The sequence below is a fragment of the Mustela nivalis genome (assembly GCF_964662115.1).
Source record: "Mustela nivalis genome assembly, chromosome: 7".
In the NCBI taxonomy this organism is placed as follows: domain Eukaryota; kingdom Metazoa; phylum Chordata; class Mammalia; order Carnivora; family Mustelidae; genus Mustela; species Mustela nivalis.
In genome coordinates, this window is record NC_139026.1 from 85,769,151 (window position 1) to 85,787,171 (window position 18,021).

The 18,021-nt window shown below is 51.3% G+C and overlaps 1 protein-coding gene across 1 annotated transcript in view; it reads right to left on the bottom strand.

Annotated features, from left to right (window-relative positions):
* The window catches only part of VDR (vitamin D receptor), a 56,042-nt gene that overhangs the window by 24,758 nt on the left and 13,263 nt on the right, over nucleotides 1–18,021 (bottom strand). The window contains exon 2 of the mRNA XM_082738876.1: nucleotides 7,435–7,582. Within this exon, the coding sequence (XP_082595002.1) occupies nucleotides 7,435–7,580 (146 nt within the window). The 5' untranslated portion in view covers nucleotides 7,581–7,582. The remainder of the gene's footprint in view (nucleotides 1–7,434; nucleotides 7,583–18,021) is intronic.

An 18,021-nucleotide genomic window follows, 5' to 3' on the forward strand; every position in this document is an offset into this window, starting at 1 on the left:
AAATCTTAAAAAAAAAAAAAAGTCCTTCCAGCCAAGGCACAATTATCCCACCACAAGGCTCACACCTGTGCTTTTCAACCTTTGCCATACTTTATCCCAAAGAACACCGACTTTGTCCCATGTCTTCACAGTATTTGAGTGATGTAGAAAGTAGCCTATAAATTTATAGAGTTCTTGAACTATTATTATGAAAAATTATACTAAACAGCTCTTCCCTGACTCCTCTTGAATACAGAATCAGAGACCAAACCCTAGAATTGTAGCCAGGAAGATGGAGGGTAGCCATCACAAAAAACTGTCACACTCTGGAGTGTCGATCAGTGTTCAGGGAGGGAATGCTCCCTCTCCAGCTCCAACAGGGAGACTGAGGTCATCCCTACCTCCAAACCGGCTTTCAGGTGTGTCCAGCCCAGCAGAGTTGCCAGGGCTGTGGGTCTCTCAGGCTCTGGGGCCTGGTTCTTCTCAACTCTCCTGCCTGCTAAGGGCATTTCCGCACATGTGGCTGACATCTAGCCTCTGCTTGCAAGGAGTCGGGCAGCCAGACCAGTCAGCCCTGGCTCTGTGCTTTGTCCCGAAGATCCACTCCCTGTCCTGTCTCCCTCCCCATGCTAATTGCTTGTGAGCTTCTTTGGTTTTGAGAAACAAGAGCTTCGAGTTTCCATGGGAGCCCATTGCCTTAGCTGCTCTTTGAGTCTGGACCCTGTCATCCTCTGGGTGGTTGGCAATTATACCCCAGCTCAGGAAGGAGGGGTTGGGGTGGTGCCACCGGGCTAAATATAGACAATTTCTAGAAAGTCAGGGGTGAGAGAGGACATTGACCAATTCATCAAAACATGACAGACAAGCTGTTCACAGAAGCATGAAGTGCCTGAGGCCAGGGACTTAGGCCTGGGACCATAGGGTCCTTCTTGGTTCGGTGGCCCCATCACCAGAGACCCACCCTGAAAAACCCCAGCCTGGGGCCAAGCGACAGCTCTGGCTTTGTCTCCACTGCAACCCTGAGTATCATAGAAATCTCAGAGCCTGGACTGGATCTAGGAGCCTGGTGGAGCTCCCATTGGAAAGACCAACAAGGTCGGGACCCATAGGGTACCTTTGTATGTGGCAGCATCAAGGGCTTCTCGGGAGAGTTTAAAAAGCCAACTCTACAGAAAGCTGGTTAACACCGTGGCAAAGAGCACGAGCCCCCTTTCTGGACAGCAATTGGGTCATATTCACCGACATATAAAAGGCACAGAGCTTTTAACGCAGTGAACCTACTTCCAGGCATTCATCCTGTGAGTCAATCAGCCCATGGGCCCAAAGACATGTGCATAAAGGTGGTCGTGGCAGCACTGTATGGAGAACTGGTCCCTTACAGTACAGTAACTCCATATGAAATGACAGGGCAGCAGGAAGGGTGGAGGAAGAATGTGGCCGTGGGGACTAGCTTGAGGACGTGTTCTGGAGTAGATCAAAGCAAGAGGCAGAAGAGTGAGGATAGTATACTCCTACCTTCCTGTGCACACGTGTGTGTGCATGCATACACACCCATGCTCTGATATCAAGAATTTGGAAGCAAACGCAATGAGTTGGTCACGGTGACAGCTTCCAGAGGAGGTAGGAATGTGAGAGTTGAGTAGAGAAGACCTACTTTTTACTGAGATGTCCTTTTGAACTATTGGCTGCTGCTACTTTTTTTTTTTTTAAAAACCATATACAGGGTTGATTTACACACACATTCCAGGTTCCATGACAGAGGAGAGAAAAGGCTGTCTGTTCTCAGATATAGACAGTGCAGAAGGACGAGGATAACGACGAGCACTTGCTGAGGGCCTTCTCTGCTTGGATTCCGTGCGTTACCGCCAATGTTCTCACCAGCCTTGCAGGATGGACTCTGTCCCTATGCTACAGGTAGGAGAAGAAGGCAGTGGGAAGTTAGACCTCCCACTTCATGTCCCACAGCTAATAAGTGTGAAAGTGGGATCAGAATCGAGATCTGTTTGATTCCAAGGCTTCCCTAATATGGCCCCTAATTCCCTAATTCTTCCCTACTACGGTCCTCATCATGAATGTACCCTATTTCAATCCAAGCCAGAGCAGCAGTCCATATATACCGCTAAAGTCCAGGGGCACCTGGGGGTCTCAGCCAGTTAAGCATCTGCCTTCAGCTCAGGTCATGGTCCCAGGATCCTAGGATGGAGCCCCGCTCTCTCTGCTCTCTGCTCAGTGGGGAGTCTGCTTCTCTCTCTCCCTCTGCCCCCACCCCTGAGCTTGTGCTCTCTCTCTCACTTATCTCTCTCTCAAGTAAACTAAAAAAAAAAGAAGTCCAAGAGCAGGCAGCAGAGGTTGTTTGAAGGTCTCCTCTAGGACAAAACCACTGGGATAGAAGTAGTCCCTGCAAAGGGCAGGTTGGAAGTGTGGGTCACCTCTGGCGCCATAGCACAGAGAGGACCCCCCACGTGTGTTGAGAGTGACTCCATGCCAATGAGCCTTGATCCAAGTGCTGAGCTACCAAAGACAGACAAGATCTCCTTCACACGCTTGCCACTGCCTTTCTTGACAACTCCAGAGATACTTCCTCTCTAAATATTCTGACCTCCTCTACCCAAGCTTCCAAAACAACTCTTGCCTGGTCCATAGATCACCTTCCTTGTTTTATTTCATTTACAGTCTGGAGCCACCGTGGAAGAGGGCCAGCCGCCAAGCCGAACTGGACAAAGTTTTCTCCAGCAACACTCACTTTGTGGTGACTCATTTACTTGTGCCCATAGAATGCCCTAGGCAGCTGCTCCTCTCTCCTCTTTGTTTCCTCCAGTGCCTGTGAGCACTTGAGTTTTAAGTCCCTGGACCTCTGCCCCATTTCTCTGCTCACTTTGACATCACGGCTCCCGTGGTATCCGCTGGGGGGCTTTCCTGGAAGCCAGAACACTCCTTGTGTTCCCAGATCCTTACCAGCCTGCCTTTTGACCCTGCACTCCACAAGACTCATAACAAACACGGTTCCTGAGAACCTTGAGCCCACCGAACAAGAAGGCATTTCTCCACACTGTATTTGTTAGCTCGGCACTGGTCGTGAGGCGTCTGGATGAAGAAAGTATCAACAGGTAAGAAAAAGGCAAGAAGGAGAGGCAAATAGTGATCTGTTTCTCAACCCTGCTTTCCAGGACCACTTCTTAAATTTCCCTGTCCTCTTCAATCTCCTCATCAAAGGAGTCTCTCTGATTTTCTTCTCTGTCCTTCACACCTTTCCCTTCATAGTAGAGCCTGGACTTAGGCAGCCATCCATGACCAGAGATTCGTTCACCTCCTTGATCACCCACCTTCTACTCTGTAGTAGACCTACGTATTTTCCCTCTGTGGCCCTTATGTCTGCTCCGGTGTTAACATAACGGAGACACATAACCTCTTAGAAGCCTGCCTATGCCAACACTTTATTCACCCTGGAAATACCCTTTTTCCCTGAGGATGTCCACACATTCCAGGGAGCAGGAAGCAAAAACAGCATGAAATAACTTGTAGGAGGAACGGCCAGAGATGGTCTCTAATTCTTGACCAACGATCAATAGAACTGTGCTCACTGTCCAACCTTCATAATCCTATTTTAGTTTGAATATGAGTTTTGGACCTGCTAGGATGACCACAGCTAACTCCTAGAGCAGGTTAGTTTGACTATCTTGGAAGTCACACCAAACGCTGGATGGTCAAATGGGATTACCGGTCCCCAGTGCTTAGAGAATTGTCAGTGACCCAGCACTGAAGGGATGCTCTTTGAGAATGACCGTGAAAGGGCAGGATGAACTCCCGAGAGCAAGGACCGGTTGCGCTTATCTTTGTCTTCCTAAGGATGCAGAGCCGGACACAGAGAAGGCACCCCCACTGGTAGAAACTTTTCTTCCTGGGATCAGGATTTTGCAAACAGACATAAGTGACAAGAGGGTTCTATTTGAACTAGACTAAGATGGCAAAACACTGAATTTGGATGAAGCAAAGGAGAAGCAGGCAAAGGGGGGAGAAAAGAGGAGCAATTATGTATAGTTAGTTGATTCTTATTGGCAGCAGTTACATTCTGTGAAGTCCGTGAAGGCTGAATCAACACACACTGAACCATTGTTCCTAGGGTTAGCCTGCAGCAAGCCTCTGATCACAATGTTTTCATCAATCTATCAATACATCACCTTGTTTCATGTGTGCTTTCTATTTAAAGACACCTTACTTAGTATATATTGTTGATTCATTAACACTGAACTCGGCCAACAACACTATAGCTCATGTCTGAACGAAGCTTCTTGAACACAGATTTCTCTATAAGGCACATCAAAGCTTTCTTGTGCTTAGGGACACTTAACAGCACTTTGGCGTTGTGCTAAGGGCCATCTCAAACAGTGAGATCACCATTGAAGAGCCCCCAAATGCAAAAACCCTGGCGCTAGACAACCCACCAAAGGACACTTTTTTTGTAGCTGAAACAAGAAGGCAGAGCATCACCTCTTTCCTCCGTGGCTGGGAACGTGTGCCTCGGGGGACTTGACTTTTTCACCACTCAGCACGCCCAGAAAGGACCATGAAAATTCTGGAAGTACAGATGTGGGGATCACAAGGAAATTTCAACTGGTGGGCAAGTTTGTAAATACAGAACCCATGAATAATGAAGACCGACCATCAGGGTATGCCTATGTTTATCAAACAAAATCAAGACAAACAATAAGAGATGTTGGCTCTTCGGAGAGCATGGCCTGGCCCAGTCTTCAAGGCAGGGAAGGTAAAGATAGAAGACAGACCAGGACAGGGTAATGAGACAAAAGCAGCAAGCTGCCCATAATACCAGTACTTTCATTCAGGGGTTGTTGGAGGGAGGGGCCAAGGGTGGAGGACAGCAGCTTAATGTGTGCATGGGTGTCAGAGCCCCCGGTGGTGACGTGGATATGCAAACACACCGTCCCTGTCCATTTGGCCATCTCCCACACCTGGCCCTTGGCATGAGGGGACCTGTCCTCCCTCCACCCAGATCCTAATTCAGCCCTGTCTTGAGGATTTGGAGCCTAACTGTGTATCCGAGGGCAGGAAGCCTGGGTGCTCGGGGCTGGAGACACTCTAGTGAGGAACTGACCTCCAGTGTGTCCTAACCTCATAAGCAGCCACCTGAGAGTCTCAGCTCCCAGAGCTGACCCCCAGGGATAGGTGGCCTAGAAATAGGGGCTTGGGGGGCAGATGTCTATGGATTCACCAAACAGCCCCAAGAACTGTGGAAGACCTTGGGTGGCAGATGGGTGACTTATGACCTTTGGTGAGAGTCCCCACATTGCCAGCTCTTAGCCCAGTGCCTTGGTCATAAATGCTCATTCAAATGTGGGCAGCGAGTGTATGAATGAAAAAACAAAAGGAGGGTAGATGGCTGGAGAGACCTGTGTTTATTTTATTAAGACAGTGTTCCATGAAGGACATTAAGTATTGACCTATCAGGCTCAAAAATAATATATTATACTTTACGTCTTTTTAAAACAAATTATTTATTTATTTGAGAGAGAGAGAGACAGAGACAGAGAGGAGAAGCAGGGGGAAGAGGGAGGAAGAGATTCTTAGGCAGACTCTGTGCTGAGCGTTGAGCCTAACACGGGGCTTGATCTCATGACCCTGAGACCATGACCTAAGATCACAATCCTGAGATCAGGATCTAAGCCAAAACCAAGAGTCGCTCACCTAATTGACTGTGCCACCCAGGCACCCTTATACTTTATGTCTTTTATTTTATTTTTTTTTCAAGATTTTGTATGTTTTTTGACAGAGAGAGACACAGCAAGGGAGGGAATACAAGCCCAGACAAAGGGAAAGGGAGAAGCAGGCTCCTGGCTGAAGAAGGAGCCCGAAACGGGGATGATTCCAGGACCCCGTGATCATGACCCGAGCAGAAAGCAGACACCTAATGATTGAACCACTTTATGTCTCTTAAAGCACTTTCATGTGTTTCATCTCATCAACCCTCAGATTAACACTATGTATGGAACGGGTCAGATATACTCAGGCACTTAGTTGAGGTAACCGAAACAGAGAAGTCAGAAGATTGGAACCGGGACATGCAATGGCGCGGCCAGCTCCACAGCCCATGCACTTCTGTCTGCTCTTCTGATAGGAAGCAGCCCCAATGCGTGCCGCCACCCTCCTTCTCCACGTGCAGGAGAGGGTCCAGGTGGCACCGGAGCTCTGGAAGGCCCCCCTGCAGAAGTGCAGAGGAATCAGAGACATGCCAACAGGACCTGGAGCCAGCGATGCTGCCCGTCTGGTTCCCCAAGCTGGGAGCAGCCTGCCAGGAAGCCAAGCGGGCAGCCCGCGCCAGGCCAAACAGTCAATTAGCACCCACAGAAACCCCGCTGCCCAGCGAATGCTCAGGGCAATGAAACTCCAGGCCTGCTGGTTCCTGGGACAGAGGGCAGGTGAGTTGGGAGCTGTGTTCCCAGACGGCCCACGGGTCCTTGAGTTGGAGGTGGGGGGTGGGCAGGTACCATACAAGTCCCAGGCTCTGATTCACTCTGCCCTCAAAGCCACTGGGTGAGCCCTTCCGTTCAGAGAAACTAGGCCAACGTTGACATCCCCATTCTGGACTTGATTCACTCTTTCCTCTCTTAATGGCCAAAGGCCCTGTTCTCTTTATCTCTTTATTCACCTTCAATTAAGACTACTCCACAGAAGCTCTTTCTTTGATAGTTTCTTCCAGGCTTTTCTCCCTCTTGTTCTCTCTCCAATATATTCCAAATGCACACTTCTCCTGGTTCACAGACCTACGCTGCAATGCAACACTTTCCCATCCTGCCTTCCCGGCTTTCAATGGGAACACCCTTCGTCCAGCCTTTCCAGTACTTTCCCCATACTGTTGGCACTCGTGACACTGGGCTCACTAGAGGAGAGAAGAGACAGTTGGTAGAGAAACTGGCCCTGACTGAGTAGGAATGCTGGCACATTGCTGACATTGCCTGAGCTTTCCAACCTGGGACAGAGAGCCACGGGTGAAGACATGGGCACAGACCGAGAATGGAGATCCAGCCCGGGTGCAGTTCCCCTCGTTCTAAGGAATGGTTTGATTTGGATCAGAGGAAGAGCTCTGAGGCCAAGTTCTGGGGCTTCCCTGAGGACAGGCCTGTGATCTTTAGTCTTTTAAGAGGCTTAGTCCCAAAGGACAGACACACGGGGTAGGGTAGAGGCCATGGGTCAAGAGAGTCATGGAAAGATGGGGACCTAGATAACAACCTCAGAAAAACCATTTCTGAGAGGGGCAGAGGACAGAGCTGAAGCTGAGGGGAGGGGAGGAAGGAGATATTCTCCCCAAGACCCCAGTACTTCCAGTGGCTTTAAGAACTGGCATGTTCAATGAGCACGGGAAGGAAGGAGACGTGGAAGAGGCAGGGGTTCTCTTCATGGGAGAGAAGCTTCTCCTTCCCCTTGCCCTTGGGGAGGACTCACCTGAAGAAGCCTTTGCAGCCTTCGCAGGTCATAGCGTTGAAGTGAAAGCCTGTGGCTCGGTCTCCGCACACCCCACAGATTCGGGGCACATTCCGGTCAAAGTCACCAGGGTCAGGCAAGGGAGCGCTGGCTGTCATGGCCTCCATCCCTGCAAAAGTAGCCGTCAGGCCAAGGCCGGAGCTGGAGTCAGTGCCAAGGCTGCCTGGCGTCCTTTATACCTCTACCCCCATCTGGAGGAAGCTCAGTGAGGCCAGGCGGCTCCCCAGGTCCCAGGCCTGAGCAGGACTTCTGGGGTGCCCTCACCTCGTGGGTCTCCACACACGAGGCAGCTTCCCCTCCTGACTCTTTGTGGAGCAGAAGCTCCCTTCCCCATGTTGGGAGTAAGAAGCCATTCACGGTATGGTTTGGGTACAGAGGACACACTTGCTGCCCACTAGGTGGGTTTGTTTGGGTGACGTGTTTAGTCTGTCTGCACGTGATAGACAGAAGCCTTCAGCCCCTCCCCCTAGAAGGTGGGAGGAATGCAGGAAATCGATCACATGCCCGAATCAGACCCTCTTATTGCCATCCAGGCTCCTCCCCTCAACAGGGCTCAGCCCTGACACGCCCGTGTCCCCATTGTCCTGACACCAACGTAATCAAAATCCTAATTCTTCTTCCTTCCCCCCCCCTCCGTTATAAATTTTACACCTTGATTTGAGCATCCTTCTGAATAATGTGAGTCACAGACAATTAACTGATTTTCAGTTTTCCGAGACAGCTTTTATAAATAGGCATTCATCTTGAGATGGATTTCACACTTGAGAGAGGAAAGATAGAGGGAATAAAACTAATGGCTTTTGGAAACCCTTCTCAGGAAGCAGCTGACCTAACTCTTCCATTAGGCAAATTGAGCCCTCAGCTTCCTGCTCTCGGGCTCAGAGCTCCTCAGGTCTCCCCAAAAGGCTTCAGACCCTGCTACCTCCCACCTTTATCTGGGTCCTCACAAGGGCCACTGCAGGCTTAAGTGCCCCTTGGCCCCAGGGCAGGAAGGGCCCTCAGAGCAGAAGAAACTTGAGAGAGAAAGTCAGTTATGAGCCAGTGCCACGTTCTCTTACCCTGAGGTCAGAGGGGTAGATTCTGGGGGGCCCTTGGGAGGCTCTGAGCTTCTTTCCAATGCAATCTCTGAGCCGGAGTTTGGCATATCAAAGCCCTTCGAGTCTTATCCCATTTACTCTTCATATCACCCAGGACATAAATGCTATTAATCACTCGCTTTACAAATGAGGCCCAGAGGGATGCCTGGGTGGCTCAGTCGTTAAGCATCTGCCTTCGGCTCAGGTCATGATCCTGGGGTCCTGGGATCACGCCCCACATCGGGCTCCCTGCTCAGTGGGGAGCCTGCTTCTTCCAATTCCACTCCCCCTGCTCGTGTTCCCTCTCTCACTGTACCCCTCTCGGTCAAATAAATAAATAAGATCTTTAAAAACAAACAAAAAAAGGCAAATGAGGCCCAGAGAAGCCCAAAGCTTGGGGTATCTCTAGCAGCTATGATTAGAACAGGCCGAAAGCAAATATTTAAATTTTTTTTTTTAATTCCACGAAGAGCTTCAAACCAAAGGAAGAAAGTGAGATGGATAAGGATAGGGGTGGAGGGAACCCTGATTGCAGGCAGCTGTATATCATATCCCCTACCTGTCTCAGCTTTTTTTCTCCTGGGAACCATACTGGGAACTAATACTGATGCCACTGCCCAGCCCTATCACAGCGAGATTGATACTTGTTAAACTGTAATGTTTATATATACACATGCAGAGAGAGACTGATATAGAGAGACTTTAAAAAAAAAAAAAAACAAAGGAATGATTAACAGATACCTTTGAGGAATTGTAATTGGGGTAAAGCATGCAGAGGGCCTCTGTAGTAACTATATTCTATTTCTTTGAGGGGTAGGTATATGGTATCTTACTATTTTTATTATTATTATTAAAACACTATTTTATGTTTTATATGCCCGTCTGTGTATCTAAGACATTGCACAATTTTGAAACAATTACAAATAGAAGAAAAAGCGCCTGTGTGTTTGTCGACATTGTTCCTGTAGCCCACCCCACGTCCAAGCCAACTCCCCTGGGCTTCCGGGGAAGCCAGAAGCCAGTCCACACATCCAAGCCGTGGACAGGGATCCCAGAGGCCCCAAACCATCGTGGGGCAATAGGAGAAACTGTCTAGGATGCTTGTGGCTTAACCCCAGGTCAGCTGAGATGTTGCAACTCTCTGTCATTGTGATGTTGCTACAGAGTCTGTGTCATTCAGGCGACCAAACATCTGGTGGATTTGGTGGAAAAAAGAGAAATCAAATGTGGGTGTGGGGAGTGGGGAATACCAGTCAAATTGGCCTAACAAGGGCACATCATCACACGGGCTTCCTGGACATGCCATGATGCAGGAGATTTGGAAGAACAGGCTACCCCAGCATGGCAACAGGCCCTTCCTGCAACTTTGTGAGCTGCCACCTAGACATTGGGAATGATGCTGGCCAGGGGCTGGGGAGTCCTGACCCTGAGGCAGGCCACACAGAAGGCTGGACCTAGCAGCCAGAGGCCCACGAGAAACAGGACCATTTTAGGAGCACCAAGAGAAAACTCAGCCCTGTCTGGGGTTATTTGCTGCTACTAAGGAGCCAGGGCCCAGGACCAGAGTCCAGAGGTGGAAAAGGGGCCCAGGCATATACGGCCTGAGAGCTGGCAGTCCCAGGCATGGCAAGCAGACACTGTGCGGGCCAGGGTGACAGAGAAGAAACTGGAGCTGGGGAAGGAACGTTGCTATGCGGGACAGTCCCCTGGGGCCCTGGCCTAAGAGTCATCAGGCCCCTCCCTTCGGAGCCTCCACCCCTGCGCCTCCAGCGGGCTTTGGGTCTCCGCAGGGCTGCCGCGGGTGCTGCTGACACGGGACCTGCCCCGTGTGTGCCAACCCCGGGGTAGTATTCTCTTCCTTCCCTTGGCCCCCTCCTTCCCATGGCGAGCACCTGCGCCAGGAAGACAGAAGGCCAGTGAGGTGTTGGCTGGTGAGTATAACACCCACCCGAAGGAGCAGGGGACCAAGGAAGTTGAGCCCAGGGATGCCCTCTGTGAGGTCACCGATGCAGCCGACCAAAAGTACTCTGCGGTGACAAAAGGGAAATGCTTCATCTGCAGCTTACACTGACCTCATAGCCAGTCCTCCGGTGAGCCAAGTGAGCAGTGGTGAGGTTCTTTCCAGAGACTTTAGTCTCCAGATCAGGGATGGAAAACGTGGCAGAGTGATTTGTTGGGCACTGGCGTGCCATGTCATCACTGGCAGGGCTGAGAGGTGGGAACCAGGAGGCAGCCAGGACGGGCCCTCCCTTGCAGCAGGGAGTACCAAGAAGCAGCGGGGAAAGAGTAGGGGGACAGCAACCAGCACATGGTCCCTGCTGTTGGTGCTCCTGTTTCTTTCACAGCAGAGGATGTTGGGAGGGAGGAAAGGCTTTCTTTTCCTTTTTTTTTTTTTTAAGATTTATTTATTTGAGACAGAGAGAGTGAGAATGAGCAGGAACAGAGGGGGAGGGGCAGAAGCAGAGCCCCCCCGCAACTAAACAGGGAGCCCCGATGCAGGACTCAATTCCAGGACCCCAGGATTGCCACCTGAGCCAAAGGCAGATGCTTAACCCACTGAGCCACCCAGGATTCCCGGAAGGGCTTTTCTCTAAGGGAGCTTTGCTGCTTCCACGGCCCCCACCCCCAGATTTGAGGGATGCTTAGTGGGGAGCAGAGCCAGAGGGTGGCCTGGCGCATGGCTGATGCCTGGGAAAAGACCTCAGCCCAGGTAGTCCCGCCAAGACACCTCAGTGGGGCTGGGTGTGGTACAACAAAGACTGCTGCCCCAGGAGAGCCTCAAAGACAGGTGTTTGGGATGCTGGCCTGCAGACGGGGTGTAGGCGGGGCAAGTGCTGCAGGGGTTAAATATGGCAACTCATTGCTTTCAAACAGGATGTTTTCTGCCACTTTTAGCTCTTCCTGAGCAGTGCTCCACACCCCCACACCCCCGGCCTCAGCAAAGGCTGAAGGTGGGCTGACTCCGGTGCCCAGAGTATGTGTGTCAGTGGCATGCTGGCTCATCAAGGGGGGGCTGTGGAATTTCACCCTTCCCGCTTCTACCCACACCCAGCCCTGCTGGTCTACCCACAGAGACAGACAGACCACACACACATGCATGCACACTCACACACTTCCTTCCCTGACGCCAGGAGGTGCCTGACCCTGAACCCTGGCAAAGGCCTTTAAGCCAATCCCCAGAGGGGGAAGGTCTGGAACCCCAGCTTTTGTTTCCCTGCCTCCCAAAGGCCTGACTAGGCAGGGCAGGGAAGAGCCCAAGGGGATTCCGAGATGTGGCTCCCAGGACCATCAGCCCACTGAGCCCACTCACTATCCCCTTGGGCACTGTCAGTTCCAAGGGAGTAGGCCCTGCTCCCCCAGGCCATGGGTGGGAGGAGGCATACCTGCTGGGGACACACACAATGTCACCTACCCCCAAACCAGGCTCTGCTTCGCTCTCCCTGCTTGTCCTGCCCAAGGTCCCCAGCTGACCACACACTTCTGGACACTAACCCATGGCCTTATCAATTTCCCAGGCTCCCTGTGTGGTGCTCAGGGGCTGAGGTGAAGGCTGAGTTGGTACAGAAAGGACCACCACTTTCCTGTCCTTGACCCCTAAGGTTTTTAAAAGTCAGACCTAAGATCCAGGTAGACTATTACTCTTGAGCTTAAAAAAAGAATATGTGGTGTATCTACTGTGTGCCAACCTGCCAGGCTCCATACGCACCATCCACACAAGCCTCATAACAGGCCTGGTTAGGTGGGGAGCTGTCCCATTTGACAGATGGCAAAGCCAAAGTCCAGAGCACTTCAGGTTAGCTGCCCAGGATGCCATGGCCAGCCAAGTGGTGGGGCCAGGGGCTGAACAAGAACTAGCTGAATGCAAGACCCAGATGCCTCCCCTGCTCCCGCTGACCTCCCCCTGCCCCCGACCCATTCCAGTGACAATCATCAGCGGAGACACCGTATTCCGTACTGAGGTCTGCTCCAAGTTCTCCAGCACGCTCATTCATCTAAGCCTCACTGCGATGACAGCAAGCAGACCCTGTGGCATGATCCCTAATTGAGCCACGGGAAAATGAAGGCACAGAGAAGTCGATTGTCTTCAGAGCCCAGATATGAATGTAGGCAGATGAGCCTCGAGTCCCACTCCATTGCCTTTCCTAAGGGATAGAACTCAGTCATTTCCCCAGCCCAAAGTCCTGCATGCCCTTCACTTCCACTAAGTCAGGAGCAGTGAAAAGAACAATCCCCAGGTCATGATGGAAGAACCTCATGGTACTTTTCCTTCTGTGGCTCCCAAAGTCAGAGGATGGCAAGTAGTAGCCAGGATCCCCTCCCTGCCAGTCAATCTCTCTTACTGGGAAAACCCCATTCAACAGACGGGCCTCCCCTCCCCAGGCAACTGTGCGCTACTGGATGGTCCTTTCAGGAGAGATTAACCTAGATTTAGCCTGAAGTTCAAGTGCATGAAAGTGGGGCAAAGAACACAGGGTAGGAAAAGGACCTGTGGAAAAAAAGCACTTAATATTACCCCCCTTTGCCACATCATATAACCTCCCAGCCCTCCCCGCAATTCATGTTCTGAGTACATAGAACATCCCATTGCTTTGGCTGGGACTGTCCCCAGAGCACCCTCCTCCTGCTGTGCTGTAGAAACACCCAAACCCCAGGCACTGAGCCTCAGAGGAAGGGGGCGGGGAGCTCAACTGGGCAGAAAGCCCCTGGCTGCCATTCCTCTGGGGACTGAATCCCACATCGAAACCCCTGCCTGAGCCTGACCCAGTCCTGACCTTGCCTTATCAAGAAGTGAGGAGATAACGTGTTTCCTTCCAGTCACTGAAGCCACAAGTCCCTGCCCCTCCCACAGGTCTGTCTGATAGCTCACACCACCCGCACCCCACCTTCCAGGGCTTATGCTAAATGGGCATCCCTGGGCAGGCTTCACCTAGAAGAGCCTCATGGGGTCATGGCTGCAGGGTGTGCTGGGAAGAGCCTGGGGAGACCAGGATCAGAGTGCTGCTGGACTTGCATTAACCCCGCCACACTCACTGAATCATCCTCGGAGCCCTGAGCGCAGTAGCTCTGACCCTGAAGTATCCGATAAGCGGTGGACAAGAGGCCTGACCTCTAAGGTCTTTCCCAGCCCTGAGAGTGTGCAGCTCCAAGGCTGGATCTGCCATCACAATGAGGCCTTAGGATCACTCACCGGGCTTTCTCTCGGACCCCCTCAGGAACTCGCAGAGTCCCAACACCATGCTAGTGCAAGTGAAGTTCACTTACCCTCAGATGTCAAGGACTAGGAAGGGCATGAGGGGTGTGGCCCCTAACGGGCCCTGTGGAGAAGGGGAGCCCAGGACAGGGGGTCTTGCTTGCCAGGTTGGGACCAGAGGGATCAAAACTGAGCTTTCTCATTGTTGACATTGGCTCAGAGCTCCCCCTCCTTCTAGAAAGAAATGGAAAACTAAGTGATTTCCCAGAAGAGGGGGAGAAAATTTTTCTTCCTGAAACTGACACACACAAAGTGAACTGCACGTGGGGCTCCCTCTGGAGTAGATGTGCTGGTGCGCATGCCCGCCATGTTGTACACAAGCATGTGCGTGCTCACCCGTTTCTTGGTGTTTGTTACTTCATTGTCCTTTCAGCTCTGTCCACTGGGCGCTGAATGCTGTAGGACCTACCTCATTTTCAGTCATCTCTTTATTCTAATGTAACTTAGACTTAGGCACTTAAGTCATGGCCAGCTAAGGCAAGGCCTTTCCTTCCTTCCCACCATCCCCAACGTATGTTCACATTCTTTTTCTAGAATAGTCACAGCATTTCCTCCCAGAAGGAGCTGAGGGGGAACAGAGTGGGGGGGGGGGAGGGAAAGCGGAGAGGAAATTGCACTGTATAAACAGAATTTGTCCAAACTATTTCTTGCTTCCTTGTCTCCCCAGCCCCTAGACACACACACACACACACACACACACACACACACCCCTTTAAATTACCATGAGAATGGTTGGAAATTATTTTCTGCAGACTATAATGTCCAAAGCAAAACTCAAGAGATATCAGTCACCTCAAACACCTCAAGACTGGAAGGAAACTCTAGTCCAACCATCTTAAAAACCCCTCTATAATAGTTTAACCTGTACTTGAATATTTTTCCTGTTGGAGAATTGTCTCTCATGCAATACACTTGCTTTGGATGGCTGTATGCCTAGAAAGTTCTTCACTATGGACAGGTGAAATAGCCCCTGTAGCTTTCAATCCCTGGGCCTAGGCCAACTCTTTACAGCCATCTAAGATGTACATAAGATGAAGCTACAGAGTTTTGGGAGGAAGGGTTGGTGGGACCATCCCATGGCGTCATTGCGCCAATTACACAAGGGCCCATTCCTCATCTGCTGGAAAACTGTTGTAAAAAGTGGGAAAATTTAAGATGTTTATGATGTAAGTAAGGTTGCAGGGAGAAGGAGAGATGATAATGGGGCCACATTTAATTTTGACTTAGACCTTATGAGCTTCCAGGTATGACCATGATTCCCACAAAGGCAGTAAGTGAGGGGGTGGTGAGTACAACATCTGCCTCTGTGGCCTTTGCCTGGAGAGAACAGTTTCCAGTCCAAGAAAGGGGCTCTGTAGGACAGCATGAGTAGCTGCATCAGCTCCCCCAAGCCTGCCTGCCTCTCTTTTGCTCAGTTGTGTCCAGGGGAGGCTGGCCCCCAGCACTGCAGCACCAGGAACATAGCAAGGTGTCCCCAATTATTTAACCACTGACTGAACGATGGGAAATTGAATGAAATCCAGCAGTTGCAGGAAAGAGTTTACCCTGAAGGTGCTGCCTTTTTTTTTTTTTTTAAAGGTTTGTTTCTTTATTTGAGAGGGGAGGGGCAGAGAGAAAGGGAAAGGAAAAGTGTGTCTTAAGCAGACTTCCCGCTGACACAGAGCTCAGTCCCACCACACTGAGATCACAACCTGGGCAGAAACCAATAGTCAGATGCTTAACCCACTGAGCCACCCAGGTGCCCCTGAAGGTGCTTCGTAATCAAACTTTTGGGGAATACACGTCACCTTGGAGAACCTGATAAAGGTCATGGACTGACACCCCGTACAGGGTCAAGGGTTAGTGGGCCAATCTGTAGAAACCATGCTATCAGCTAGCTCCCAGTGTATTGGCCATTCACCAAGTCTCTTTCTTAGCTGACTGTCCTGCTACCGTTGGGAGCACTGGCAACTTCTTATGAGTTGAGCAGAACCCGGAGGCAGGAACCCACAGGGCCCCAGACAGTGGGGCTAGAGACACATGGCTTACTGAGATATATTTCCACTTCTTATCAACAACAATTATTCCTGCAAGCTGCTTTTTTCCAGTGGAAACTCTGCCCTTAGCTTTGTCAACAAGATTTCTGGGTTGATTAGGGCTCTCCAGGTAACAAGCAGGCCAGACCCTGTCACTGCTGGAAAGTGTGGGCAGTGACAGTGTCTGGTGAAGCATAAGCAACCAGCCCATTCATAAGCTGCAGCCCAGTCTCTCTGGTTTTAGAGCAAAGAAACTGAGGCCATTAGAGGGGGAAGGACTCGTCCCAAGGCCACAAAGGAGGGAGAGTGCTTCTCCACCTCCACCCTGGGCAAGTTCCAAGACCTCTCCTGAACAGCTTAAGTAGCTTCCAGGGGGTCAGAGTGGAGTGGGGGAGAAATGGGCCATGGGAGGAAAGGAATTGTGGGAAGCCACAGAGGAGGCCCTGATGTGGGGACGGTGGGAGCGGCCAACACTGATGCCATCCTGACATGCCACTCAAAGGAATAAAGTGGGTAAATGTTACCCACTTGCTCTTCCCCAACCAACTCCAACTCCTGTCTCTCCCCTCCATGGCCTAAAGAAATGGTCCAGGACTCAAGGAAACAAGGGAATATCTTAGAGGGAAGTGGTGTGTGCCTGGTCTGCTCTCTCCCTACTCTTGGAGGCTCTCCTGGGATACGAGGATGGGGGTACTTCCATGGGGATAACTACTCCAGGCCAAAGTTGATGGGACAAGGAGACTCTTCGTCCAGTGACTTGGAGATCAAGAATAGACATTGGAGAAGCCCAAAGGCAGAACACCAAGAATACAGGGGAAGTGGTTCTAGGCCCACCCTAGGGAGACCTGAACTGAACTCCTGACTCCCACCCTTAACTCCTATTATTGCTAATGAACCTGATGGCTGAATGGGATTTAAAGCAACAATGATGGCCTCGGGACAATAGGAAAAGTCCTCTTCTCCCTCCCAAGAGATCTCCAAGCCCAGTTTCTGGCATCTCTGTGGGTCTCTACCTAGACTAAGTATCTTTCTTTCTGCCCAGGCCCCTGGCCCAAGTCCGCATAGGCCTGAGTCCACCCCTGCTCAGACCATCCCATTCCAGTCCCACCCTGGCCAGGCTTCTTTTCCTCATTTTCCTCTGGAACCAATGTAGTCTTTGTTTCACTCGGAGACTTCCTGCCCTGTGGGAAAGGTCAGTACCCAAGCTCCAGGTCCCCCCAGCTCTGAGATCCTCAGGATCCTCAGGATCAGATCCCTTGCTCACCTCCACAATCAACCTGGCCAGCCCGACATCCTGGACCATTTGACTACCATCCAGCTTCCCCCGGAGTCCATTCTTGCATTTTCCTCTACAAACGGGGACATGAGAGCACCTGGGTTATGGGGCTGTTGCAGGGACCGACATCTCCGTGTAGCACTCAGCATGCTGCCTTGAGCCTGGGACACTGCAGTTTGATGGAAGCTTGTGCTCCATCAAAGCTTGTGCTCGTTAGAGCTCTGACTGCTGTCAGAAAGGGCTCCAGAGAGGTACACAGAGGGCAGAAATCCTGCTCGTGCCCCAAACATGCCACTCCAAACAAACATTGTCCAGAAAGCTACATTTCCACTGAACTGGGAAAAAAAACGGCCACCCACCCATGGGCCATTGGCTTCCAAAAATCTGGCTGCTCGAATTGGGGAAAAATGTATTGTTCTAATCTCTTCCCTACAAGCAGAGAAGCTGAGTTACACATCTGGACTTTCCCTCTGCAAGGAAGCAAAGACCCTTGGGTCCCCAGGTGCCACCGATGACTGAGCCCTTCTGCTCATCTCCCTTCCCTGCCTTTCCTTCTACCCCCACCAGTGCCATCTTCCTCCTACTTCTGTCACCTAGGGCTCATCATGCATCTGTCACAGATCTATTCTCTCCTGGTGGGACTAGAAACTCAGCGCCCTGGTGACGTGGCCTGTGTGTCTGTCTTCCTCACCTGCTTTGCCCATGTACATGCACAGAGCGTGGGGGAAGGCTAGGGCAGAGACCTGGGCCTGGAAGCCAGACATGGCAGTGGGGGTTGCAGCCGCCCTGGCAAGATGGCCCCCAACCTGGACACTGGACTGCTCTGGCTCAGTGGCCCTGGACTCCTGTTTGCCCCTAGCTCCTAGGGGCCCTGCAAAGCCTTTCATTTCTGCTGGGATGGGCTGTTAGGCCTGTGCCAGAAACAGTGAA